This window comes from Numida meleagris, chromosome 25, assembly GCF_002078875.1.
Source record: "Numida meleagris isolate 19003 breed g44 Domestic line chromosome 25, NumMel1.0, whole genome shotgun sequence".
Classification (NCBI taxonomy): domain Eukaryota; kingdom Metazoa; phylum Chordata; class Aves; order Galliformes; family Numididae; genus Numida; species Numida meleagris.
The window spans coordinates 4,876,649-4,904,614 of NC_034433.1; the positions used below are offsets into that span (position 1 = coordinate 4,876,649).

At 47.2% G+C, this 27,966-nt stretch overlaps 2 protein-coding genes and 1 long non-coding RNA gene across 7 annotated transcripts; 2 read left to right on the forward strand and 1 right to left on the reverse strand.

The window, feature by feature from the left end:
* TSPO2 (translocator protein 2) lies at nucleotides 6,549-12,935 on the forward strand. 2 transcript variants are annotated; one of them, XM_021377494.1, is made up of 5 exons: nucleotides 6,551-7,589; nucleotides 7,718-8,271; nucleotides 9,824-10,036; nucleotides 10,464-10,602; nucleotides 11,491-12,935. In XM_021377494.1, exons 3-5 carry the CDS (start codon nucleotides 9,864-9,866, stop codon nucleotides 11,671-11,673), a joined length of 495 nt encoding a protein of 164 aa, XP_021233169.1. In that variant the 5' UTR covers nucleotides 6,551-7,589; nucleotides 7,718-8,271; nucleotides 9,824-9,863; the 3' UTR covers nucleotides 11,674-12,935. The 2 variants fall into 2 exon arrangements, with proteins under 2 accessions (XP_021233170.1, XP_021233169.1); XM_021377495.1 differs by having other exon boundaries at nucleotides 6,549-8,271; nucleotides 9,830-10,036.
* LOC110388334 lies at nucleotides 11,510-26,028 on the reverse strand. Of its 2 annotated transcripts, none has more exons than XR_002432853.1 (3): nucleotides 20,943-26,028; nucleotides 16,819-17,010; nucleotides 11,510-11,644 (listed from the first exon to the last, which is right to left on the reverse strand). It is a non-coding gene; the product is annotated as an uncharacterized LOC110388334 (long non-coding RNA). The 2 variants fall into 2 exon arrangements; XR_002432854.1 differs by having other exon boundaries at nucleotides 11,522-11,644; nucleotides 16,823-17,010.
* APOBEC2 (apolipoprotein B mRNA editing enzyme catalytic subunit 2) lies at nucleotides 13,134-27,345 on the forward strand. Of its 3 annotated transcripts, none has more exons than XM_021377487.1 (3): nucleotides 13,134-15,631; nucleotides 19,939-20,099; nucleotides 26,026-27,345. In XM_021377487.1, the coding sequence occupies exons 2-3, from the start codon at nucleotides 19,972-19,974 to the stop codon at nucleotides 26,564-26,566; spliced, it is 669 nt and encodes a 222-aa protein (XP_021233162.1). In that variant the 5' UTR covers nucleotides 13,134-15,631; nucleotides 19,939-19,971; the 3' UTR covers nucleotides 26,567-27,345. The 3 variants fall into 3 exon arrangements, with proteins under 3 accessions (XP_021233162.1, XP_021233163.1, XP_021233161.1); XM_021377488.1 differs by lacking the exon at nucleotides 13,134-15,631 and having other exon boundaries at nucleotides 16,874-20,099; nucleotides 26,026-26,573; nucleotides 27,123-27,345; XM_021377486.1 differs by lacking the exon at nucleotides 13,134-15,631 and having other exon boundaries at nucleotides 16,875-20,099.

Here is a 27,966-nt window from a genome sequence, read left to right on the forward strand (position 1 = left end):
TTGCTTGCCCTGCACTGTGCAGGGGGGGAACTCGAGTGCTTCATCCCCTCTGCAGCCAGCCCCCGATCTGTGGGGTGGGAAGGCCACAGTCACTGCAGGAGAAGCTGCGCCCCAGGGCTTGCAGAGGGGGAGGCTGGGTCCCTGCATAGGGAGGATTTCAGGAAGGAAAAGAGGTTGTTCTGGTGAGGGGTTTGTTGTGTCTAGAAGAGGTGCCAGGGGAGCACAGCCCAGACAGAAAATGCTGGGTTCAAGCAGAAGCGTGTGTTCGGGGGTGGGATTTCATTCAGGTTATAATGGGTCTATAACAAGGGGGTGAGAGGCTGGAGAAAGAGCATCTCGCTGACCGAGTACCTGAAGGCATGGCAGGCTGCCCGCTGTGCTGGCTTTCCCTGTTGGATGGAGGAGGCTGCTTTCAGCTTTGCTGGTCAGCACCCCCTGCCCTGCAGACACCCTCACACTGAGCCACAACCCCCTCCCAGCGCGGGGTGCAGCGCTGCCCTTGGTGCTCGGGGCCGGTTCAGCCTCCTGCAGAGCATGCCAGATACTTGAAGTGCACGGTGCTCCCCGCAGTTTGCTCCCCAGCTCCTTTCCCCACCCCTGCAGGAAGCCCTGCTCTCTCCCAGCACAGCAGAGCATGCGATGGAGCAACAAAGCATGCCTTGCACTGGAGGCATCACGTCTGGCAGCAGGAGGGGAGGAAGGAGCAGGCTGGGTCTGCGGGAAGGTGGGGAAGGGGCTGCCTGCAGACAGAGGGTTTGACATGGTGGGTTGCTTTTACCACAAAATCCTTTCCTTCACAAATATTCTGTTTTAAAGCGATGTAATATATATATATATATTTGAAAATAAAATGGTACATGCAGTGCAAACTTCTTCAGACTGCCTTGGAGGTTTTCTTCCGGGAGGTGCCCTCCTTTGCAGGGTGCTCAAGATAACTGTGTGCGTTACAGGTTCCCTTGCAGATTTGTGTGAGCTGCTCAGCCTCTGGCTCAGCTTCCCCCCTGGTTTAGGGAGACCAAAGCTGCCTACTCGCAGCTTTTCCAGCATGAGGGAAGAGGAATCTGTTGCTGAACCCCACTTTGCCATCCCTGAGAGCTGGTGCTGCAGGGATGCAGAGTGCAGCAAGCTGTTGTCTGATCAGCAGCGCTTGTCCTGCCCCGAAATTCAAGACCTCAGGTGTCCACACCTCAGGAAACAAGGCAGGCTGGAAATCACGAAAGAAAGATCTGTCTGGGAGGTGCTACCCCTGCCCTGCACTGGGAGCACTGGCAGACAGCACTGCCTGCTGCTGGTGTGTGGAGAAACCACGCTGCTCGTGGAGATGGGATGTACTGCTGCTGTAGGTCTGCATGGGCACGGTTCTGCCGGGTCAGCAGGCAGAGCAGCACGGCTGTTGTCTTCCAGACAGCTTAGCAGTGAATCCAAGCAGCTCACCAGCTCCCATCCGCTGCTCTGCCCCATTGCACATGGCTGCAAATGAGTCTGTCCATCAGGCAGAGCAGTGACAGTTCCATGCCATTACCCATGGCACACCTGGCTTTGCAATCTGTGCCTCTGACTGGCAGCAAGTTACGCTGAGGGATGGGGACGGGGACAGGAGACCTGCCAAGAGGACTTGGGGCCAGAAGGGGCTGCAGGGCCTGAGCCCTGGCCATGCTCATTTCTGCAGAATTAATCCTGGGGAACGCATATGTGAGCATAGGGAAGAGATAAGGGCTCTGGTTATACGTTGCTGCAGAAAGAGTGGGGGCTCAGGCTTACCACACAGCCAGCCAGCAGCAGGTGAAGCATCGTGGTGTGAATAAATATTTGCCCTCCAGTTCCTGCTCTCTGTAAATAGCTGCATCACACGGTTGCTGGTTGGTGCTTTGCAGTGGGATTCAAGCAGAGCTGGGGTGTCCCCGGCCATGCAGCGGGACCTGGCTGTCCTGCAGGCAGTTTAAACTTTAACAAAGGATAAATGACCCCAATTAAAGAGCAAACTGCTCCTGTAATCCACTTTGTGTCCTGCCTCAAAACCAGATCAAGCTCCTAATTAAATTACCAGAAAAAAAATAATAAGGCCACAATATTATTGAGGTATTTGCCTTTGGCCATTCAAATAGAATTGACCTAAGCCAGAATCCAAGCGCTGGTGGCAATCTAAACCCAGATCTGGCATTTGAGGCAATCCTTACCTCTAAAATCAGGTCAGGCTCCGGGCGGCCCTGAGCTGTGTCACTGCACCGTCAGGGACGTGCTCCCTCCCTAGGGCTTGTCTGCACCCACTCGCCTCCTGCGCTGGTTCATCACCCATCTCCGGCACTGCACGCCGAGAGAAGGAAGCAGGCTTGGAGCTCCCAGCTGGAATGAGAACACACGACGCACTGAAACGCTGTGATTGACGAGAACTGGCACCGGCACCTCTGACAGCAGCGGTGCCGTTGTGACAGCGCCGCATGGAGAGCTCGCAGCAAACTGCTAAGCCAATATCTATTTTTTCATGCTCTCAATTGGCAGCTAGAGAGCTGGGTTCTTCTCCAGCTCACTCCTTGTTCCCAAATCCTCTCAACTTTCTCTGTGGGCTACCTGAAGCGAGGACAGCCCTAGAGCATGGCACCATGACAGCTGGGTGGAGGTGGGATCGCTGCAGCAGATGGGGCAGTTCTGACATGTATGAGCTCTGCTCTGCTGGCACTCACACAGGCTCAGAACTGGAGTTCTGGCAGAGTGAATTCACATCTGCACACAATATAGCGCTGAGACGTTCCCTTATCATCATGGGGATAATGCAGTAACTCAGTGCTCTGGGGCAGATATCTGCTGCAAAAGGAGAAACCTCTTCTGTTAAAGTTAAAACAACTAGTTCAGCACAAAGTGAGCAGCAATATCAGATTTTTGCTTATTCCAGTCATTGAAGGAGAGCAAACCACAGCACCGTGCTCATACAGGTCACTTTCCTAATTCAGAGCTCCCTCTACCCTACAGCACTTCCACATTTGCTCAAACCGTATCTCTGCACCAGCTTGGCTGCTCAGGTTGTCAGAGGAAGGACCCTGGCATGTAGTGTGTGCTGACTGCACTCATCTGGGGGGATTTACACCTGAGGAGTCGGTGGGCTCGCTTACCGCTGAAGGGGGACTGAAGTCAGAAAGCTGAGAGTGGACAGAGCCTGCTGGCTCAGATAACACTGATGATAACACCGCCTCTGAGCGGTGCAGCAATACACAAGTAGCACAAGTCACTGCTAAACCCCTCTTCCTTGCAATCTTCTTGCAAGAATTATACACCTGGGGAGGAACAGCCTCACGCATCAGTACAGGTATGGGGCTGAGCTGCTGGAAGGGAGCTCTGCGGGGAGGGAGCTGGGGGTCCCGGTGGCCAGCAGGGTGACCATGAGCCATCAGAGTGCCCTGGTGGTACCCTGGGGCGCACGGCACAGAGCGTGGCCAGCTGGGCGAGGGAATGCTCCTCCCCTCTGCTCTGCCCTGGGGAGGGCACAGCTGTAGCACTGCGCCCAGCGCTGGGCTCCCCAGCTTCAGGCAGACAGGGAACTGCTGGAGAGAGGCTGCAGAGACTATTGGGTCCTGATCTCCAGAGGTTCCTTCCTGCTCCTACAATTCTGTGGTTATGTGAAACACACCAAGTGTCACCCCCAGCCAAAGCACTGTGCTCCATCCCATCCGCAGCTGGCACCTCTGCTGCTGGCCGGGATAACCATGGCTGATGCTGCAGGCTAGAAGTGGCCATCACACCAAGGGGAACCCCAGAAGGAAATGCCCCAGCTGCTCAGGAAGCCACTGAAAAGCCACCAGAGAACGGACTCGGGAGAGGTTCTGCCTTTCTCCCACTCTCTCTGCTGTCCCTGCTGGGAGGTGCTGGGATGTGGAGCACCGCTCGCCTGCCCGAACGCTGCAGCACTCTGGTGAGCGTTCTGCACGAGCAATACCCGCTCTGCTCATACATCTCTGCATCTGAGAGAAACAAAAAGGGACAGGGCTGTAGTGACTCCCCACAGAACACAAATGATGGCCCAAAATGACAACGGTTCCAAGACAAGAGCAGTTTAACTCAGGAAAAGGATGCGCGCTTCAGAACAAATAAACGAAAAAAAAAAAATCCTATCTTCCAAATGTTTTGGTTTCTCTTTCTTTACCAAGCCTTCTCTTTCTTTACTTGCTGCAGAATCTGTATCGTTCTTTTCCCTTTGTTATGAGCTCCCTCGGGTCTCTGTGTTCTTTCACCTTTTCACTTTCTATTTCCGTGAAAGATTGAAGAAATAAAGACAGAGCAGTTGTTCTCCCAACGAAAGTCTTCTCAAAGCATTGTTTGGATGCATTTTGATGGGCTCATGATTCTCAGCCAAACCGTTTTGATCAAGAAGAAGCAGTCGCTGAAGTTTTCTGGCTGGAAATGGCACTTCTGTTGAAACAAGAGCTCCTTGGATGCAAACAGCTTGGCCAATTGGATCTTGGCCTTAAGTGAAAAAAAATAAAGCCAATAAACGCAGATTTAGAGGCAGCGCTTCTTCCCGGGTCATGTGGAAGCCTTGAATTAATAAATCAGGATGGAAAATGGCTTCAACTGAAAATCCCAGGCAGCTGTTGCCCTTCCTCCTCATGCATAATCCCTGGCAATAAAAACTCTGTGTGCTGATTTTTGCCCCCGAACAGCTCAACAAACATTGCCCCTGGGTTGGTGTTTCTGGAGCCCTGGGTGAGCCGGGCTGGCACCGCTCGGTGGGCACTGCCCTCCCCAGCAGGAGCTCAGTGCTGCGTTCCCAGCCCTCGGGAAGGTGAGCGCTGCTTTCCTCTGAAGGTCCCACGAGGAAACCTCCTCCCCACGCTTCTCAGGGCCGGGCAGCAATGTGGGGCACGGCAGCACATGGAAGTGAACCTGATTTAAGCGAGAGCATTGCTCCGAACTGCAATAGCTTTTCTCAGTTAACTCTGTGTGTAGGACAGACCTCGGCATGCACGTCAGACCGCAGTCCTGGGGCGTTACAAAACCCTCTGGCTGGACTTTAAACCTGATACCTGCGAGGGCTGAGATCATGACTTTGTGAGACAGAAGGAAGCAGCTGAGTTGTGGGAACTGCTAACCCAGTGCCACACAGCGCCTCGCAGTGACTTTGTGCCATTTCTGCAGAGGGGCTGGGGGCAGAGCTGTGGGTCTCAGTGCTCCACCAAGCAGGAATGGCAGCTCGTGGGAGCTGAAGGCAGAATGCTGTACGTCACATCGGCGCTGGGCTCGGTCTGCACGTGATTAATTAAAAAGGCTCAGCTAGAGAGCGATAATTTGTTAAGCTGCATAGCTTAATTGCTTGCAGTCCTCTGCCTGTACCCACGTTAAGCTCCTCATAAAACAAACGGGGGGGGCTGAGCTGTGTTTTCTCTTTTGACTGCCAGGTGCCACTTCTGCACGCAGATAAGGCAGAGCTGTTCCCCTGGGGGTTATCACCCAGGAGCAGCCCCATCCACCAGTTCACCACCGCCGCTGGTGACAGGCGAGCAGTGCTGAGCCCCCCACCAAGGAGAACTTACCCTGAAACTCGCTCCGGCCTGGCTCACAGAGAGCCCTTGGGGTTTTACACTGCTGCTCTCAGCACAGAGCAGCTCCCAGGATGGGCAGGCGCGAGGAGCAGTCAGTGCCCATGGGCACACATTGCATTATAGCACGCTGAAAACCGTGCTTTAATCCAAAGAAAGATCCGTTTTAACATTCCCTCCAGCGGAGGGCAAGGGGAATTCCCGCTGTCGGGCTCTGCTGGGAGAGCGACCCGCACCCGGCATCAGATGGCTGCAGGTGCTGAGCGGGCGGCCAAGGAGCGACCGAGCAGCTGAAAGCTCCTGAATCAGCTCGTATCATCTCAGATTGCTATTTTAACAGAACTGAAAAGCTTTTTTTTTTCTTTTTCCAGTAGAAAGAAAAGTAGTGGATCACCATTATTATCATTGCTATTTTTAACAAAATACTGTTTAAATGTACAAACCGACACAGAACCACAGAGTGGCTTGGGTTGGAAGGGACCTCGAGGATCATCGTGCTCCGAGCCCCATGTTTTACTCCGCGATGCCAAGGCTGGCAGGTCTGAGCTTTTCAGAGCACAGCAATTGTCACACGTGTCCCTCCCCGGCCGCCACGTCCCCGCAGCAGCGCTCCGTCTCAGCGCAGCAGACACAGCAGCCCGGCTTTATTGCCGGCGTAAATCAGAGGAGCTCTGCCGACTTGGTGGAGCGTTGCAGATTTATGCCAGGAGCTGACCCGGCATCTCTATTTTCAAAACTGGGGCAGATTGAAATATGCTGTTTTTTGATAATATATTCAGGTTAACGGGGCTTTTATATTTGAGCAATTAATCTTGCATAGAATGGAAACCTCTTGGGACAACGTGTGAAGGTTGCTAAGAAGAGGAAAACAAACATGGTTGTGTAACTCAGCTCTCCTATGTCTCTCCTCTCATGAAAACATATTGCAGTGATACAACGGTGATCTAAAATCCAATAATAATATTACTTTAATATACAGAAGCATAGCGAGATGTAATCTAGCAATGATTTTACTAAGAGGTAATTTTACAGTAATACAGGATGAGGTAATGTGACTCAAAGCAGAAATATCGGGACATCAATCTGTGTAACAAAGGAGAAACACTGCTGTGCCGAAGGAAGTTTGCCCAGTTCATGGCCAGGCTTGCCCCTCCTGCAGCGCTGTCCACACTTGTGACAGGGTCTGTGTGCGCCCAGGCTGCGTCTGAAACCATCAGCTTAATCATTAGATGCTGTCTAGAAGTGGGTATCCCCATCCTGTGCTGGAAGCAGGCGCCTGCCCAGGCCATGACATCTCTGCCATGAGCCAGTCTGCCGTGATCCACCACGGAAAATCTGCACAGTATTATCCCACATTCCCATTACCCCCTTCTTTGCTCTGAACTCAGGCAGGACTGATAGGACTTGCTATTTTTCCCCTCTTTGCATTTGCTCTTCCGCTGCCATGACCTATCAGCCCCAACCTCACAGACTTACCAAGATCTTTGTGATCTGACACCCAACTTTTAATTAATGCTTTCAGTGTTTTAGACTCCAAAACAGCTGGGGGATTCCACTGCCATGTGCCAAGCAGACAGGCAATGGAGTTCTGTGCTCCAGGCCAGGGAGGAGATGCTCCCAGCTACCAACTGCTGCAGTGTTTGCTGGGACCGTGCTGCCCATGGCCCCACGCTGGCACTGGGAGCACTGGGAGCACTGGGGCTGCTCGGTGCCGTGCTGTGCCTTGCAGCATGGCACAAGCTCCCACTTGCAAGTCGCAACAGCCTTGAAAGGATGTGCAGCGGACTGCTGCTTGATGAACGCATGTTGCATTCGTTATTTCAAAGTGGTAATTACACTGTACAAACACACTGCCTCAATAGCACCGTGTTGATTTATGCTGGCTGAAAATCTATCCCCTTACCATGTGGGTTGTTTTTTCTTTTTCCTTTTCTCCTCCCCTCCCCCCAAAAAAATTTTCTTCGGAGCCCAATAAAACAGAAGCTCTCACTGGTTCTGTTACAGCAGTAATACTGCATTCTGCCAGGAACAAGCAATCCTGCCCCCGGCCATGGAATTCAGGTAATGACCCATAACCGAAGTAAATTAGTGTTTAATTCCCCATCCCTCGCAGACAGCTTACTAATGGAAATTGATTTCTAGCTTTTTTCGTTTTAATTTAACATGCTCGTCTCATGTCTTTATTTCAGATCCAAGTGCTTCCCGGTGACTTTCAGCCCAAGGGTGACCAGCGAGCTGTGCAGCAGTGCCCAGCAATGCCCAGGGCAGAGGTTCCCCACAGGCACAGCAGCTCCTCCTGCTCATGCCCAGCCCATGCTCTGAGGCTGATCCCTGGGTGGAATACATTGCTGTAGCTCGTATCCCCGCAACACCCCCAAGCTTCTTGCTACCACGGACCTGATCCTCATCCCCATCTCTCACGCAACTCATTTGCATGACACGCTTTATGCTTTTGCATGGGCAGCGTGCTCCTGTGCCTAACCCTGCTTTGTCCCACACGTCACCCCGAGCATGCCCTCACCCCGAGCATCACTGCGGTGCCAGCCCCAGGGCCAGGCTGTGCACGCAGGGCCCCAGCTGCCTGACCTGGGCTCTGTAATCTGACCCAGCCAGCAGCGTGCACACACCCCTTTTCTCAGCTATTTGGGCAAAACTCAACGGACGTTTCCCTCCTTGTACAGGAGCACCAGCACTGCAGGCAGAAGCTGGCCTCGGATGTCTGACCCTTTGCACAGGAAGGACGGTAAGGTTCTATGGCTCAAACCCTACTGAAGCAAAGTGAGATATCCTAACAAGGCTGTGTTGCCTGTGACCCTTCTGCAGCGCATCAGGGCAGCCTGGCAGCTACAAAGGGGTTGGGAAGCAGTAAAAACCCACTTTTCCCAACATACTTTCTGCAGTACTGTGGAGGAAGTGAAGCTCAGCCAGTGCTGGTTTACACTTTAAAAGCAGGAGTAACAGCTTGCTTCTGCCTGGTTGATCTTCTCATTCCAGGGACATGTTAATTGCGCTATAAATTGTCTGGTGAAGGAATTGTTTGTGAGAGATGGCGTCGGGGGCATTTGTTCCTTACTGACGTACAAACTGGTACTGGTGTGTGCTTCTAAAGAGGAACGCTTTGTAGCGTGATGATGATAATAATAACAATTAGCACAGGCAATAGCAAAGCGTTAATTGTGAATTAGAATGCCGCACAGATGAGCGTGCAGATCGGTCCTCCCCTTGTGCTCCCTGCTTCTCCAACCTGTGCTCTGAGTGCGAGGGAAGTTTCTGGCTGAGGGAGGCTCCTCTGCCTCCTTCTCTCTCCTTGCATTGCTAAAAGCAAACTCTCCCAAGCGCATCTGCTCAGGTGCATTATGTGCTAACGCTGACAGCACTGAACTGCTGCGCTCCTGGAGAACCCCGTTATCCTCGACGAATGCTAATTCAGCTTTAATTCCTTAATGGAGCAAAAGGGAAGACAAACACAGAGGCAGATGGAGGAAGGGCACAAGACTGTCAGGTTCACAGCCCTCCAGAGGATAACGGCAGGGGAATGAAATACTGGATGCCATCCTTCCCAGAGCTGTTCTGTGCTGGAAGCATAAAGTCATTGTTAAATTTCTGTTCCTCTTTCACAACACGGTTATGGTGAGACTGCGAGCAAATTAAGAAACTACCCCTGTGCCTCAGCTTACCTGTTAGCAGAGGCAAGAATTCTGCTTCTGTCTGCTAGGACTGTAGGGAGGATTAAACAAGGTTCATTGAGAATTTAATTTACTGTAAGGACATTGTCTTGTTATAGACCTCAATTAAAATACAAATCCACGGCGAAAAATGAGATGAAGTCAGAATGGGCTGGGTTTTCTGGGCATGAGCTGTCTGGGTTTTCATATTCAGAATAGCATGCAGAGGAGAGATAACAGCTCTACCAAGATGTGTAGGCTCCGTGAGCACGCACAGAAGTTCGTGTGCTGTCTGACTTCAGCATTCAGAGGAGGAATGATAAAAGTAACTGAAGCCTTGTCTGCTAAGAATATAACCACCTTAGGTGAACTATGCTACGCAGAGACTGTAAGGGCCCAGAAAATAATGGGGGGAGCCACTTTACTTAGTAGATCAAGGGGAAAATGTAACCATGGCAGAAATAATTACCCCTACATCACAGACTGGGCAGAGGGAAGTCAGTAGCAAAGCTGAATACAAATTAAACACTTAGCCACTGAAGTGGAGTATAGGCAATTAGAGAAAAAGCTTGGAAGATCAAAGTAAGAAAAACAGTCCTTTCAAACTGATGATCAATTACTGTTTTTAAGCTGCAGCAGGCAAAAGACTACTTCACATCACCAAGGAAGGATGTGGGCTTACACCGTTGGTTTTACTGTCCTGCCTCACGTCGGGGGTTTCCTTGGCTGGTTCATCAATCGGAAAGAGACACCTGTTTGGTACGAGAAGCTGAAAAAACCCTCGTGGTGTCCACCCCGCAAAATGTTTCCTGTCGCTTGGACCGTCCTGTACACTGGCATGGGGTAAGTTCTGCACACCCCTCCCCATCTCATGCTGTTTCTGGTGCAATCATTTCAAACTCTTCGGTTTGTTTCTGAGGTATCCCTTTGCCCTGAGTCAGCAGGACATGTCAGGTATGCTGATTCTCTGCTATGAAACTGAGCCTCCTTCTGAGCTGCAGGTTGTGCTTGTGGCCGCACACAGCCCACCCTTAGCACTGTGAATGGATTCTAAAAACAGCCACTGCCCTGGGGAAATCATGTGAGCCATGCAGCTGTGGGAGAGATGAGGGGACTGAGAGCAGTGAGGGGCACGGATGCAGCAGCTGTGCAAATACAACAGTCGTGCAAACCTGTGCTGCAAGACAATCTTCCATGCAAGGAGTTTGTCTATATTATGGATTTACTCACTGTGGGACAGCAGAACACTAACGAGTTTCCCTCTTCACAGCTATGCCTCCTACCTGATATGGAACGACCTGGGTGGCTGCAGCAGCAAAGCTATCATCCCACTTGGCCTCTACGGGGCTCAGCTGGCCTTGAACTGGGCTTGGCCTCCCCTCTTCTTTGGTGCACGTAATCTGAAGATGGTAATGTATCTGGCCATCCATCCTTCTGCTGGAGTCCCTGCTGTGTGTCTTGGGCTTGTTTGGAGGGTTTCTACCTAGCATTATGCAACTGTAAAGAGAGCAAGACGAGTTTTTGCTCTGATATAATTAATGCTGCACCTGGTTCTAGACAATGGTATCAGTCCCTTCCACTTGTCACCCTGCTCCTGTCATTCTGATAGCCAGTCCTACCAGAGCGGGGCGGAAGATTCAAAAGTCAATAGCCCAGCTGTTGCATCTCCCCGTTAAGGACTCAGGGTTAGAGATAAGTCCTTCTGAGAGACACACCCTGCCCAAGCAAGCAGCAAAGCAGCATCCCTGGGGGGGCACAGTAGCTGCGCTTATCAAGCAGTACAACACAACACGATGCAATGTGCATAGCAGAGCCTGTTAGGAGGGTATGCATGAAGGTATGACAGTGTGGCAGAGCTGGACATGTGCTATATTCAAGGAGCATGTATCTGAAGATCAGAGGCACAGAGTGGGATGCGTGTTTCCACCTGAACTTTGTCACCCTGTTGGTGAAATGTACATGAAAGTTTAAGTGACAGCAGCCATTGGTACTGATGAGCACGTTTCTGATCTGTCTACATAGGCATTATCAGTAGAAGGGCCTTTAAAACTTGAAAACAAACAAACAAAACAAAGACATTGCTCTTCACGCCTGGTTTGATGCATCCAGGTCCCACTCCTTTGAGTCCAGAGCCAAGGTCCCAGTGCTCAGGATCAGCCTGGCGGACTCCTCAGTATGAAATCTCCCCAGTTCCTATTCCTTCTCACCACCTTCAGCAGGAGGGTTGTTAGTTTTGCTGTATGATATATCTTGCCAAGAGCAAGAACAAAAGTAATTTTCTTCTCTCTGTTCTCCAGGCGCTGATTGACATCCTGTGCTTAGACAGCCTGGCCATAGGCACCGTGTGCTCCTGGTACCCCATCAACAAGGTGGCAGCGCTGCTGATGGTGCCCTACCTGGGCTGGCTGGCCATGGCCACCTGTCTCACCATTCACATCTGGAAGGACAACCCTGAGCAAAAAACAGGAAAGAATGAATAAGAGCAGGACAGAAATGAAGGCATTTTGTGAAACCAAACTATGCTGATGCGAATCAAGATCTAATAATTTGGGGGATTTACTTTTGAGTAGGCAGAACGCACCTCCTCCTCCGACCTTCATCATGGTTGTATAAAAGAGGTTTCCACCAGACACCTGTTTGTTTCTATAGAGCAATCAGGCATCTTTGGGAACTTTCTTTCCAACACTGCTGAGGTTTTGGGGCAGCTGCATGGTGCTATCAGATCAGACTGCACTAGCCAAATTAGGATCTCATGAAACCAGCAAAATTCAGATTAGCAGCCCTGGGCCTCCTCCTAACCTGCTACCATTCCTTTAGAACAGAAATTGTTCACATGTGGTAAATCCCATCTCTTCTGGACCAAATAAAAATGCCCTTCACTGACGCACACCCATTTTTAAGAACTTGTATTTTTGCTATTCTTGCTGTTGCTTCATTTCATGTATCACCTGGTTTGTGCTTTATACCATTAACTTTTTGTATGTCAGTTCTTGAGCAGGCAGTAATCTGTCTTGTTCTGCTACAGAAGGAAACTGGGCACTTTGACTTCTATTTGTGGAGCATTGCACTTGCTGAGTGTGTTGCTCCAAGATAAAGCAGCAATGATTAGAATGCAAGTGCTTGTCCCAAGAGAAAATATCTCTATTCCACCTTTGCATGCTATTCCTTACCAGAAGGCTGACATCAATGCCTTGGGTGGGTGAGAGGACATAAAAACAGACAAAAAGCCCTTAAAACGTTTGGTTTTTTTTAAGTAAAGAATCACAAGACCATTTTTTAAAATGTAAAAGCTTGCTCCCACTGCCCTGAAAGTTGTAATTATATGACTAGCAAAAAATCATGCCCAGTCTGTCAGAGGCCGTACAGGTATCTCATCCCACAGTATTTCCATTCCCTGAACATTATTCCTCAGGAAAAGCTAAAATACAAGCATCCCTAGAGGAAAAGGATCAAGCCATGACACAGAATCAGGCGTGAAAGGTGAATGGACAAGCCCCTGACCATCCTTTATTCTGGCTTTTGTATTTGATAGATCTGAACCTTAAAAATGTTGCTATCTACAGAAAATATTTACTATTACTTTTTTAATCAATAGAAGTAATTTACGGGAAGAAAAGCGGTAAGGGAATCTTCTTTCTGGCAGCTGACTGTAGATTAAGGTGCGTGGGTTTCTTTGCAAAGGTTTGAGGGTAGAGAGGCTTAGCTGGGAATGTAAAATAAACTGTATTTGCTTGCAATAAAACGGAGTCACTTTTGTTTGGGAAAATAAATAAATGCAAGTGATTCTTGTTTCGCTGGTTTGGCATTAGGTTTGCAAAAGGGATCTGAAAAACTCAAAGGATCCTGTCTGGAGTCCATAGGCTGTGCTTAGGCGCTGGAAAGAAGGGGATCAGCAGCAGAGCTCCTGGGCCAGACTCATTCCTGAGCATGTTTTAAGGGCAAATGGGCTGAATGATCTTGTGTCCAACAACTGCAAATGGATGAGCTGGGTGCTCAGCATGACGGAAAGCTAAGCCCATGAGAAACAGCAGTAGCTGAGCACAGATACAATTCGTGGTACTTTTTAAAAATCTGGCCATATATCTTGTTCTGTCATTTTGATCCCTTCCATTTTTTCCCTTGTAGCTGAAGGACACCTTTATTCAGGACTGCTGCTGCAAGCATTTCGCTGTAATCTCTTGAGTAAATCTGCATAAGAGCAGGCCATTGAGCAGATGTGACTGTAAGCAAAAGTAGGACTATAAAGCACTGAACACTGCAAGCAGCAGTAGAAAGATCATAAGCCAATTAAAAAAAACCCACACAACTATGTATTATATATGTCAGGGCTTTATATAACTGTATGTTACCACTCATCTTATTTACAGCAATGTGTTCTCCAGAAAGCCACATGCCAAAGGACAGGAAGACATAAATTATTTCTCCCTAAAAAGAAAGTAATAACTGGGCTGGAGATTCAATTCAGTAGAGTTAGGAATGATTTAGGGCATCTGAACACCATTCTGCCTATCCTCTCCTTGTTAGCACAGGACAGCCATGAGGAACAGAGAAGAGCAGAGCCATCTAGTGAAGCCAAGAGGAATAAGGCAAGTCTTCACAGAGCTCTGAGCTTTTGAAAAGGGGAAGAATATTATTTAAATTACCTGTAAGTTGCTAAGTGACTCTTGATTTGGTACAGATCTGCAGTGTTAACATATCCAAATTAAATACCTGGACACCTCTTTGAACATTCCTCAGAATTACTCCTCTTTTCCCACCTTCCTATTTTTTTTCTGTTAAGGTAAAGTAATATCTTGAATTAAATATAATAGACTTTTATGAACTTTTCATATTTGCCTTCCCCATTTCCACAGCTGGTGTGACTAGCTGACTTCTTGTCTTTATTTCAGTTCTCCATTCCAGTCCACCTATACATGCATCAGCAGCTTCTTTGCAGTTTCTTGCAGGCAGCAAAAATAGCAAGTGCTGCTATGTGTAATATATATAATTGCTAGAAATCAATCGACAAACTTAAATTCAGGAAAGCACCCTCTTGCATTAATATTTAAAGCATTATTTAGTGTATTTACCATTTAAACAACTATACTGAAACCCTTTGCATAAGAATAACGTTAATGATGTTTCAAAGTCAGCCATCTAGAAAATCTCTTATGTTGTGCAGCACACACCAAAACCAGCCTGGCCTTGTGGTCTGGTTTTCTATTAGTGCTACCTAATGGAACTTATGCTCCTGACCATACAATGGCTAGAAGAAGCATGTGGCCACACAGCATCCCCCTGCAGACCTTGCCTGGATCCAGCCCTGGGTTCCAGTCAAATCAAAGGGAAGAAGAAATAGAACCCAGAAAGAAGCAAGAAATCCAATCCGCGGTTAGGAACCTGGCTTGCCAAAACTCGTGAAATTTTGCCTAAGAGGGAATTTCACTTGAGGTCTCATGTGGGTGAGCTCAGGGTCCTCTTCCCTGCCATGCACTGTCCTCCTGAGGGGCTCTTTTTCCCCAGGCCATCCGTAAGGAGCATGGAGAAATTTCACTCAAGCCAAAACAAACAAAAGTGGCCGGCAGGCTGGATCCATATCGCCTTAGCGGGTATGCAAGGTGCTTGTCCAGCCCCCTTAAATTAGCCTATGGAATGGATACCATATCCCACCCCAGTGTCAGGGAACATTCATAACCCACGGCAGGACACGTCGTGGTCTACATGGTTCAAGCAGTGACTCAGACAAAGGCCATGCATTCGTGACACTTTTCATAGGGTCGTGGCATTTAGAGAAGAGCCACCTCTCAGATCACCATGTCTAGGGATGATCCCTCTCTTCAGGCTTCAGCCAGCCTTTCCAGAAAGACGTATTCAATACTAAACTGATTGTACACTTGATCTTAGCCCAAAGGGCACATCCTCTGCCTGCTGAATACACAATATTTGTGCATAAACAAAACCTTTCTGCGCCTTTCAGTCTAGCCCCTTTCCTTAATCCTTGTCTCATTCAATAATTTACTAGCTGTTCCAGAAAACACTCTGGCTTCAGCAGTAAGGAACTTAAATTGACTTGCTGGTATCTGGAACTACGTTAAAATAGAGAGTGAAATGCTGGAGAGAATTTGCTGCTGTGTGTAAACTTCAGTGAGCTGATGACAAGCCAGCAGATCTCCCACAGCCCCCTCGTTAGCACGGGGTGCTGCAGAGCATCAGCTCCCGGGGCTCTGAGCGTGGCTGGGGCTGCTCCCAGTAAAACCGCACCCAACAGCAAGGAGGTTGTGCTGCTTGGAGTTGGCATTAACTTCCAGTTGGACTTTGAATTGATTGGACAGCCAGCAGCGCCTGCCAAAAGAACACTCCTTCCAGCTCTACAGGAGCGCAGTAATGGGTGTGCAAGCGTTGGAGATCGTGGGCCAGGGACGTTCAGGGTTCAGCTGTGAAGATAAGGAAGGCAAGGAGGTGAGAGCATCTCTTATCTCTGCTTGCACCATGGCTCATTTCAGCCACGGTACAGCACTTTTCACAGCTAACTAACGTCCTGCCCAGAGGGGATGTGGGCACTGCTCTGGTTGAACCTTGCAGGATTCTGCAGCAGCTGACGTCTGTGTTTTCCTACCCCTTCTCTAAAAACTTGGCAGCGTAGTCCTGCAGTGCAATGAAAGGGACAGGTGAGGGCCTCCAGGGGCTGAAGGAAGGAAAGCTGCCTCCGCACATCACTGTCAGTGAGTGTTTATTTATTTATCACGTAACGGTAGTTACAGCCGGAAAAAGCAGGAGGGGGATGGCTGCCAGACAATGTATCTAGGGAGATGTTTTGTTACTGCCACCAGCTGTCCCTTTGGAATAGAGAGCACATCTCAGCCATGACTCACACAGCCAGTGTCTTATTTCACTCTCACATCTATCCAAAAATGTTCCTCCAGCCCAAGAATGCAATAAAAGCCTCCTTTTCCTGGCAAGGACTTCCACTGCCAGGTTTCTTCCACTGCCCCTTTGTGATCAGCAGAGAGCAGCCATTTTAACTGCGGTAAAGCAGCTGGGGCTGCAATTAAAGGACAAGCAGATAACCTGCCGGGGAGATAGGTCAAGGTATTACAATGCTCTCTTTGTCAGATACTCGTTTAAGATGAAAAAAAAAAAATCACTGGATCGTTCCCACATGTCTCTAAAATCAGGGGAAAAACTGCTCTGCACATGGAGGGACACACAATCACATCTTAATACTTGAGACATGAGCAAAGCCAGAGTGCGGTCTCCCAGAACAGGAGACCTCAGCCTTCTCTTGCTAGCAGTCCCCTGCTGGCAGCTTTCCCACTGCAGACCGCTCTTCAAGTCCTGCTGCAGGGTCGGTGTCTTTGAGGTCTACTCCTCTCCATTATTCATGAATCTGATCAGGCATTCTGGCCTTGATGCCCCAACACAGTGAAGCCAAACCTTTTAAATGTTGCAGATGTCGCAGGACACATCTGTCACAGGATGGAGAATGGGCTTAGGCAAGAAACCACAGCTTGGGTTTGTGCCACCGAGAGGGAAGCAGCAGAAGGGCCCATCTAGTTCTGCGGTGCAGGGTTGTGTCCCTCCATGGGAGGTTTCCCCACAAGTGAAGCACAGCTGCTGAAGATTTACAAAGAGGGAATAGTCCTCACCTACCGGCTGCATGCAGCAGGGAGAGGCCACAGGGTTCTGCTGGAGGTGAGCAGCATTTAGCCTCTGCTGCAAGGGCTGACTCGCAGTCTTGCTATGTGAGCCCTGACGTGCGTGCAGATCTCCGTGCTTCTGTAGCCAAACAGCCATTTCACTGCGCAGGGCTCTCAGAGCAGCACGAACTTCACAGGCAACTAAATAAAGCATGAAATCAGTGAGGAGAGGGGAAGGGTGAAGGAAGCCTCAGTAACAATGCCTGCTGGGAAGTGCAATGATTTTAGCTAACCTAAGTGCTGCTGCGAGCTCCTCGCGTGAGGCCGGCTGCATCCTGGACCCCTCAGCACCGTGCCCTCGCTCCTACTCTGAACTAGCTGATGGGGAAAGAATTCCATTACTGGCTCCAGTCATTAGGCCCATGCATGGATGCTCCTGCACGCACGCACACATTTCAGGGGAACTAGGGTCATTTAAAAACAACTGAATGCAACCGATCAAAGCTTTCATTCCTAAGGCTCTAATGCAAAATGTCAGCTCGACAGCAACTTGGTGGTGTCCCTTTATATTTTTGGCATAGGCAGACACTGCAGGGGGGTGGATCATGACTATTTAGTGCACTGCCCTAGATGGAGCTGCGAAGCAGCTGGGGAAGGGCTGGATAGAGGTAGAGTCTCAGTGCCACATTCCAGAGATAAGATAGGAGCTCAGCCCTGAACTCTGCAGAGGGGCCAGGCCAGTGAAAGCTAAGGCTGCAGGAAAGATGGGACCTTAACAGTCAAGATCCAAAAATAAAAAAGAAAAGTGGGTCAGAGTGAAGAAGGGTGCTTTTTTAACATATAGGGGGAAGACAGAGACAAGCTGTCACTCAGTAAGAGAGGATCCCCATCCCCAAAAACACTGCCCAAAATGTCAAAGGTGAGAGTAACTGGACAGGGGAGTTGGAATTTGAGCATAGTTACAAGGCAAGAGGAAAAACACTACACCTGCTCTCCAGGAAAGTATTTTCAGCTTAAAAATAAATAAAATTTTGCACCAGGAAAATATAAGATATATGTTCCAGGGATAGGATGTCTTGGAACTTCTCAAATCCTTTGCTGCACTGTTGTCACAATACTCTCCATGCCAGCTATGCCAGTCATCACATAAACAACTTCCTCATCACCAGCAAACAGAGAAGGAGTGAAAGGTTGGGTGGTGTGCCCTGTCCCCAGAATACATTTCTGTGATGTGATTAATGAAGAGCTACAAAAGGTATTGTGATTCTCACAGAAGTGCAGAAAGCCAAGCTAGCAAGGGGCTTGAAAAAGCAGCCAGAAGACAAATTATCTGCCTAACAGCATAAGTTTATTTCACTTTGTGATAGTGCAGAACCCTCTAAAGCTGTAGGAGAGCTGGCTACAGGGGTACCATGAGTTTGGCCTGAAAGCAGGTACTGACACATCTCTGATTTCTACAAAGAACAGCCCATCCTCCTCAAACTAACAGCAGGTTTCCCACTAAGTACAGACTGAATGCTCAATCAAATACAGCATAACATTTCATATTTATCTAAATCTTGACAGTGGGGTCTGAACTAGGCACAGAACCCAGGAGGTTTGATTTCCAATATGCTTTGGCTTAAACTTGAGTTCTGTACCACTACACACTTTCTGTTCACTTTCACCCTCATGTCACAGCAAGGTTAGTCCCTGCAGAAAGTCATGCTCAGGTTTTCATCAGGCTTGGCTCACACAGGATTTATACAAACTTTAAGTGATTAAACCGTGAGAAGAATTTCACATCATTCTGCATTTTTGAAGAGACAGTGCTCCCTAACCGAACATACAAACCCCTTTTTAGAGCTTGTGTGAAGCCCAGAATAACCCTGAGTATCCTTCCAGGCTAACGCAGCCTCTTCAAGAGATCTGGTTGATATACTGCTGAGCAAAGCAAACATCCCAAGCCTGTGTCAATAAAATCGTTATAGTCCTTCTCATCTCTTTGTATGAAGGACAGATTCCACACCCACGATAATACAGTGCTATCACAATAAGTACTTTACCAGAATGCCTCCAAGTACTCTGTCCTTGGCACACAGTTCACACCAACCCCAGTAAGTACTGCCTCACCTCCAGGTCTACAAACACACACTCTTTCTCATCACAACTCCCCAGACACTCGTCTGTCTGATTCTTTGGCTCCTGTGCAATCACTCATCCAACATCTGCATCCCCTGCAGAAGCAAAGGGGAAAGAAACAAAGGAACGCTGCAAGAATCTCTAAGCCAATGTATTTTCAAAATCCTTACTCTTACCTAGCAATGTTATCACTCCTGGAGTACTAAGCATTTTCAAAATATTCAGTCAAAGAAGAGAAAAAATAGAGAACAAGGTGCTCAGCACATGCAATTGGAATTGTTCTGCACCTGAAATACTGTCCCACTGTGAATTATCAGCCTGACTTCAAAACATTTGGGATAAAGTTCTGGCTTGAATTTCCACCGATGCCATCTGTAACACTAACTTCTACAAGCTCGAACTCAGGATTTCATCCTGTTCAGCTGGTTTTCCATGTCCCCCGCCCCTGGAAGAGCAGGGGGGAAGGAAAGACAATCTCCAGCTCTGGGCACTGCAGCTGGGACACTCCAGGTGGCCCACAAGGCCAAATTCACAGCAATGGGGATTTTCCAGCAAACCAAATGGGGACTGCCCCTTTCCCCTCTGGACTGAGCCAAAACAGTGGTCCTTCAAGGTCAGCAAAATAATAAACTGGCAAATGGAAGGTAAATGGAGAACCTGCCAGCTCTGCATCTTGCCAGCTATCTGTCATAGTCATGGATAAGTAGATACTTATGCTTCCAGGATTTTCCATCCATTGCTTAACCCGCCCACCACGAAGTCGTCACTTAATTTTAAATTAAAAAGGGAGCGCGGGGGATTGTTAAAAAGACGAAGCGAAAGCTGGGGAAGGAGGCGACATCTGAGAGCCTGGGACACCCTACCCCATCCAGCCTCTATCACTGCTTTGTTCCATATTTAGCCCCCGACAACTGTCTCTAGTGCAGGAACTCCCAGCTCTGTTTTTTTCCCTCCCTCCTCCGCTGCCTGCACTCCCCGAGAGCTTTTCGAAATTGCTCTTTTTCCCAGTGGCTCTAACTGACTGCCCCTATACCCAAGAAGATGGCAGAAAAGCAGGAGGAGCCCAGCAACACCCAGAACGGCGAACCCGACAACGCAGAGGAGGGAGAGGGAAAAAAGAAGAAGAAGGTGAAGCGGGAAGACCTGCCACCCTTCGAAATCGTGACAGGGTAAGGGGTTTAGCTATACAGTGGGTGCAGGAGGCTGAAATGGGGATCTTCAGAGGTTTCTGCCTCAGCTCTGGTGTTGGGTAATTAAAGGCAGTACCTTAAGTCAGTGCACTTCTCAGTATTCTTAAAGGGTTTAAGTATGGCTTTCATAACTGCAGGATTTTGTTAAGTTTCAACGTGTTTTGGAGTAGACAGATTCACCCCGGGCAGGCAGGCAGCCAAATCCATTTGTTTTTATACAAGCAGGGCTGTTTCCATAGAATTCAGTGATCCCTTTGCACAGCGTGGAGTCCCGCTGAGTGCACCGGGATCGCTGCCCGATGGAAGGCACGGGCCCTTGACGAACACTGAGTATCGATTTCTTGGCGTAATCAATGGCTCTTGCCTGAAAGTTTCTCTATCCTTGTATTAGGAAAAATACCCCTGCTATGGCTGATTTGCTTTGTGTACCTAAGAGACAGACCTTTCAAGAGAGAGAAAAGTCCACATTTTCAAGGGCTCCACACTCACATCTGGAACCAAGCACTCAGAGAAGCCCTGTTCACGGAAGGGCACCAAAGCAATAGGTGGTTTTCAAGACTGCAAAGCAGCTCCTTTGTTGCAGGGAGCCTGGCCCTTGAAAGAGGAGATACAACAGGTCTGCTAGGAAGCTGAGCTTGTCAGACATCACTGACAACCACTAAAAAAAGTGTAATCTGCTCTACGTGTTTAAAAACGCTCGCTGCTCTAGTATAAAGATGCCCTATGTAGCTTTTCCCTCTGGTCTCTCCTGGAAGTCACCAAGGCAGTGTTCCCTGTGCATAAACCAAACCCGTGATTTCTTCCAGCTGCTAGAATGCAAACCTCAGGCCAGGCTGTAGAACCCCACTTGGAAGCTTGCTGCCTGGGATATGGTCACCAGTAAGAAAGATGCTGCAAACGGTATTTGGTTGGCACTTCTCAAAGCCATACACGAGGCTTCATCTCACACAGTTGGGTTACGTCCCTGCAAAGGGGTGAAAAAAAACAATTTTCTTCTTAAAAAGCGTATATTCTGAAAATCATTTATTGGATTACCTCAGGTAAAGCTTTTGTAGGAATGAGTTAAAGTCTGTGGTGTGCTATCCGTGTACAGGAAGCTGGTAGCAGCCCATTTTCTTTCTGTACGCTGAGACCAAGCAAGACAAGAGTTGAAGTTTCTGAAGTGAAAGTACTCAGATATTTGGTGAGGGACCATAGAGCTGTCAGTATAAATATTTATACTGTGCTTATTATGATACTATTTGGAAACTGTTTATAGCTATCTGGAGAATTCCTGCATCGCTCATGACCTAGTATCCCTTGATTATTAGTTTATGACTGATATGCTGGCTATTAAAGGTGAGAATGAGGAAATGAAGCAGAAATCCCAGAGGACCCTGAAAGATGTACAGAAAAATCCAGCAATCTTTACTCTCATTTTGAAAAGGACTCTTGTCACTATGGGCTGTGCCTCAACCTGGTATGATCACTGTTTAGATTTTCTAATTATTTAGAATTTTTCAGCCAATAAAGCCAGCTATGCGAATTATGAGAAAACAACTGCCACTGCGCTAGCACTTAAATTCAATTACACTGCCTACTATTCAAGCATTTCAGTTTTAGCCATTGGATTAGGGGCATCTTATGACACACAGCCAAGTTTTCAAGCTGAGGCTTATAGCTGAGCCTAGCATACACAAAACATGTTGGGAAACTAATCACTCTGTTTAAGAATATTAACTTCCCCCCACCTCACTTTTTGTCAGCATTTGGCTCAATACAGCCGTGGATAAACGTAAGCTCCTGCTGTGTATTTTTCATGACACTTAAGTGGATGTACTTATTTACACATTACCTAGAGCGTAAATGAGGTTTCTTCTAGCAGGAGGTGATAAACCCTTGGTTCCTGTTACAGCTGATCATTACAGACTTTCTATCATCAGTGAGCCCAGCACAAGTGTTTATTTGTGAATAGTTGTCAAAAAGCAGCAATAGGACGCTGTTCTGTACGCCCAAAAACTTAAGACCTCAAAACCCCTCCAGCTGCACCCCTGCCATGGGCTGGGTGGAACCTTCCATACACATAAAGCTCACATGCAAGATCTAGACTTTATGCCTTTATTGGAGAGGGAAATGGCGAGACAGTGGCTTCTCTATTTGCAAAAGAAAAAAAAAAAAAAAGCAAGCAAGCAGAAAAGCTATCAGCCTAGTCACTGAAATAGCTGGTATTTGTGTATTTTAGTAAATTGTACAGTTACATGCAAGACAACACAAGTTTTGTATTTAGCACCTACAGCAGTACAGGGTCTGGTATAAGAAATATGAGAATGGAACTCACATCTCCTTGGTACATTTTGTTAGCATTCCACTTTCCTAACATTAGAAAAACAAAAAGGATAAAATAGGGATAATATTAACATTTGTACGTCACCTGCCATTCAATCATGGGAAAACAGACCTGCAAGAATTAGTAATTTACTGAGGAACAGACATAAAGCTAGACCTCGGTGTCCAAAGATACAGGCTCTGTTTTCATAGCGGATGACAAAGCTTTCTCAGGGATGTATTTTGATTAAATACTTCACAAGCAATTGATAGTCTACCCAAATGAACAACACAATTACGATACCTTGCTTCATCTTGGGTCATCTGCCAAGCATGCTGTAACTCAAAGGAGAGAGAAAGCAGCAGACAGCATCCAAGCACGCGTGCAATCCTACGGCACACGTGGCTGCTCTTCCCTGTTCTTTCACCGCTGCACCTCTTGCTGTAGGACTTCCCAGTTACTCGGGGAACCACAGACACCTTGCCCAAGTCCCGGCTGCTGGGAAGAGTCACAGCAAGGACACAGCTGAGCCTCCTCAGAACTGGTGTTTACAATTCACACTTGTGCTGAAGTGTCCTCCCTCCTCTAGTTGACATGGGATTAAGGAGATTCTTGCTAACTAGCAAACACAGTCTACTGGTTGCCTCCGTATCCACGATCAGCAAATTTTCCAAGCTCTCAGCCAATTACTTAGGCTTGGAAAAAGCCCTTAGCTTTGTTTACATTCTTTATTGGAAACCTATTCTTTAAGCCGATGCATATTCCATGCTGCTAGAAGGACAGATTGGGGTGAACATCCCAGATAATCTCAGATGGATGCCAGGATGATAAGCACAAAGATCTGTCTAGAAGGTCTGTTTAAACACGCGGTGATTCAACGCATCCTGGAACAGATCACTGCTGTTTAAACTGGTCATCAAAACATACACGCTTAATTTTCATCTCTGATGTCACCACTTTGCAGCCAAGAGAGTTAAATCAGGAATTAACTAACACCTTGTGACTCTGAAGGGACACATTCAAATACGTGATGTTAACTTAAAACAACTTCTTGTACCCACAGAAACCTGTCTTTGAAATAAGGCAACCAGTGGCTTGTTGCACTCAGCACAGCTGGACTTTCAAAGAAATCCTTAATTAAAGAATCATTAAATCATTATCTGAAGAGTCGTTCTATTGTTAGGATAGAAAGCAGGAAAAGTGCCGTTCTCAGAAGGATGTAAACTTTTCTTAGCTCAAAGAACAAGACAAATGGAGTTTGGGGAATAAGAGATACTCTGCTGAAATAGCCTGATAATGCTGTTCAATGACATCAGAGGAGGTCTTGCAACACAAAGAAAATGAGACTAGCTCTGACAGGTAACGTTAACTTCTATTTCTTAGCATTTTCCCTCTGTTCCCTTAATTTAGGGGATTTACAGTAGTTTTTCTGGGTAGTTTAGAACTTGTGCACACCGGTGCAAGCTCTCAGCACAAACCAAAGAACCACAGACCAAATCACACCAGAGCAGCATGATTTGTTTGCTCAGTAACCAAAACAAAACCCTGTATCCACACTACTGCTGATCATCCCTCATGAACACACCGCCAGCAAATGCAATGCCAGTGTAGAAGGCCCCCAGACAGGCTTTTCTATTAAGTCCCAGCTTGCGTAGATCTCACCTAAACAGGAGTGAATAACATAAGCATTTAATAATATAGTTTAGAAAGCAGCTGAAAATCTGCTCCTAGTAAAATGTCTGAAGCCAGACTTGTACTCTAAACCTGCATTGTTATAAATCAAGGATATGTGAAAAGAATTAGGGTATTTTTTTTGACTGACAGCAACAGCAGACATTCCCAGTGTAGCTGCTGTCCTATGCACATTGTTTCGACTCGTGCATCTTGTTGCATTTTTGAAGAATAACGATCTTCCTCTCTCGGCACAAAGCACAACCGTGCCAATCTAACCGTATCAACTCTTGCACTATTTGGCTCGTGCAGCACATTGCTATTCCAAGAGAAGTCATTCATCTGTAAAATCATGCTGTTGGGAAACCTAAAGCAGAAGTGTGAGCTGTAACTCCAGGCCTTTTACCGCAAATGTGCATTGCAGGCCCAAGCAGACCCTACATACCGCTGTAGTATCATCAAACATTCAGCAGAGAGAGTACGTTTTTTTATGTTTCCACTTTCTCAAAAGCCAAAAATGACACAGGACTTTGGCAGCAAGGAAACCTCTGGCTGTGTGAAGACAAGTGTGGAATATGGGCATACCAATGAGAAGTTTCTGGAATTTTCTAAGTGGAATTAAACACTGATGGAAAAATGTATTTAAACATTTAGGGTAACGTGGCTAATTCTTGATTACTGCTATAGTTTACTCTGAGTTTGTATTTAGACAGCACACCATTTCCCATCCTGTTCTGTGCAGAAGTCCATCTGCCTACAGCCCATAGTGCAGTGCTTGCAGTCAGGTATTACTGGCAGACTCCCTGTTTGCTACACTGCTCTTTCTGCTGAGACTTTCCCATTCCAATCCGATAAGCAGAGTATCATGCTATTTTGGGCATTTCATGCAGTCCTACCCTCACTCTTTAGGAGTGCAGCCTTTTCCACTACAGTCTATAGGAAGACACCTGCTGATTATATATATAACAAATTCAAGCCCTTCATGGAACAGTCCTTATTCCTGGCTTGCAACCACCCCACATTCTCAGCGTGCCCCAAGCCAGGATTTCCCACTAGTAACCTGACAGTGCATTCACCCTCTACATTACCAAGTGAGCACAGCATATTGATTTTGAGCCCATTCACTCTTTTCCATGACATTCACTTCTACCGTCTCTGGAGACATCTTGTGCCATGTTGCATCACAAATTCTTTCCTCTCAGCAGAACAACACTTTGTCACCTGCTCCTGCAGCCTCATTGCTCTCCCCATTTAATATTTCTAGGAGTTTGAGAAGCTGTCCTGACCTTTGCTCATTGTACCCCCTGGAGAGGTCTGACATTATAACGTAACTGTAGACAAGACAGAGATGAATAAGACACTTACTGTTTTACAAAGATTAATTATAGCTTCAGAGGGAATAGCAAGGTTATAGGTCCACCTGAAGCTCAGATGAGAGGAGTACGACGTGCTGGAAGATTGCTAGCATCTAAGAAACAAAACGTTGTGCTGCTTTTCATTATTTCGCTTTGGCTGCTCTGTGCGGTCATCACTCCCATCCTTCGTAGTACTTAGCAGGTCACAGGGCATGCTGTCAGCAGTATCTTTCACATTTCCAACATTCTTCAACTACTAGTTCTTGTACTAACACATTCCAGTTAGATGCTACAGGGAGCAACCAGGAAAACCTGGTACTCCCATATATCAAAATTAAGTGAAAAAGATTAAGTGTTGAAAATGAGTCTGGAAGCCTCACCATGCAGTAATTGATCATCCAATAATGTTTAATGCATTTTTATCCTTTCTTGGCAAGAATCTCCTTTTAATACATGGCAAAAGAGGATCATGGTAGACGTGCAACTGGTCCAAGATCACACAGGAACTAAGCCAATGCTATAGCCCTTTATTATCTGCTTTCTGAGATGCTTCTTTCCTCTCTGCTTTCCACAGGGAACGCCTTCCAGCCATATTTTTCAAGTTCCAGTTCAGGAACGTGGAATACAGCTCAGGCAGGAACAAAACCTTCCTGTGTTACGTTGTAGAGACCCAAGGCAAAGAGTCGACAACTTCCCGGGGTTACCTGGAAGATGAGCACGCAGCCTCCCATGCAGAAATTGGTTTCTTTAACACAATTTTGCCAAAGTGTGAATCAAGCCTCCGCTACAACATCACCTGGTACGTTTCCTCCAGTCCCTGTGTGACCTGCGCCGATCGGATAAGCGAGACCCTAAGGAAGAACAAGAACCTGCGCCTGACAATCATGGTAGGACGCCTCTTCATGTGGGAAGAGCCAGAAATGCAGGCTGCCCTGAAAAAAATGAAGTCTGCTGGCTGCAAGCTGAGGATTATGAAGCCTCAAGACTTTGAGTACGTCTGGCAGAACTTTGTGGAACAGGAAGAAGGAGAGGAAGCAAAGGCTTTCGTGCCATGGGAGGACATTCAAGAGAACTTCCGGTACTACGAGGAAAAGTTGGCTGAGATTCTGCAGTGAAGCTCACGTGAGTGAGGACTTCTATTTTGCTCACCTGGCTCCCTGCATTAGTATTAGACTTCTCTTTTTCTTCAGGTTGTTAAAGGCATTACATGCAATCATTTTCATTTACTGCTACTCCCTACGTACCCAGCTGCACCTGCCAGTACCTGAATATTATCCTAGACAGTAACTTCCCCCTTCAAAGGTAGTAATGATACAGTTGGCTCCTTCACAGCAGATCCTGAAGGGATTTAGAGATATTTCTTTCCTCACAGTGAACACCTCCCAGGAAAAAAAAAGAATTAAAAGGTAGGGTCACAAGATGCAACAAGAATACCTCATTGTTCCCTGCATGTATGATACAACACATGTGAAGGAACCAAAGAACATACTGAAAATGGGATTTCCCTACCACTCCCAAAACAAAAAACAAAACACCACCACACTGATTTCTAAGAGAACTCAGTTATGTCTGCATGACTCCACTTTAAGGGGTACTGAAGAGTCACCCACTTAAGCAGCAAAACACAAAAGCATTTCAAGCTTCTAACACATTCCTCTCCCTTCCCTCCAGGCCCATCTCAGGAAAGATCTGTGAAGAGACCCGACAGACTTGGACATGTGGGACACGCCTGCTTTCCAAAGCTTTGAATCCAGCAGATGCTGTGCCAGCTCCCGGAAGATTAGGCCCTGACAGACTACAAATATGTGTACAACAGATCTTTAGTGTTTGGGATTTTATGGTATATTTTTTTTGTTGTTCTTCTCCACTCACCCCACTCCCCCTGAAACAAACCTATGTTGCCACTGCTGACAGGAAAAGGCAACATGCTGTGTGGTTAAAGCCTTGAATGAAATGGATTGCGGTGGAGCTACAGGAAAGAGCGTAGGCCTCACATACCAGGATTACTTTGAGATAAAAGACTGCAAACAAAGCTGCTGTTTGATAAACTTATTTATCAAAGTATGCTTCATACATATTAAAAAGAAGATAAAGTTCTATTCCTTTGTCCTCCTCAATAATAGCAATTGCAATTTAAATTACAGTTAACTTTTTAATTCTACAGTTATGATGGAGCCCTAAATACTTGATTTGAAATGCATCAGATACCTTTTTCCCCTTGTTCAGTATGTCTGTGATATAAATCTGGGCTAAGCAAATAAAATAAAATTGAAGCCCACTGAAAAAGAGTAAAGTAGTGTTCTCTCTTCTCTATTTCAAAGAGGTCCTAAAATTAATCTGACAGGTGAGACATCCTGGGAGAGCCAAGCATGAAATATTTCATATATGGAACACAGCATGACCAGAAGGGAGAGTGACCAGATAACAGAGAGTTTCAAGAGAATGCACAATTACAGACATGCACAGAGAGAGAAAATATGGGATTATATTTCCTATGTAAAACAAGGCACAGAAC

Excerpts from the sequence above, each read along its gene's own strand:
- APOBEC2 (XM_021377487.1), top strand. The coding sequence starts at position 19,972 with ATGGCAGAAAAGCAGGAGGAGCCCAGCAACACCCAGAACGGCGAACCC. Across the intron at positions 20,100-26,025 it reads CCCTTCGAAATCGTGACAGG|GGAACGCCTTCCAGCCATAT; the intron begins GTAAGGGGTTTA and ends TGCTTTCCACAG.
- TSPO2 (XM_021377495.1), top strand. The coding sequence starts at position 9,864 with ATGTGGGCTTACACCGTTGGTTTTACTGTCCTGCCTCACGTCGGGGGT. Across the intron at positions 10,037-10,463 it reads GTCCTGTACACTGGCATGGG|CTATGCCTCCTACCTGATAT; the intron begins GTAAGTTCTGCA and ends CCCTCTTCACAG. Across the intron at positions 10,603-11,490 it reads GTGCACGTAATCTGAAGATG|GCGCTGATTGACATCCTGTG; the intron begins GTAATGTATCTG and ends TCTGTTCTCCAG.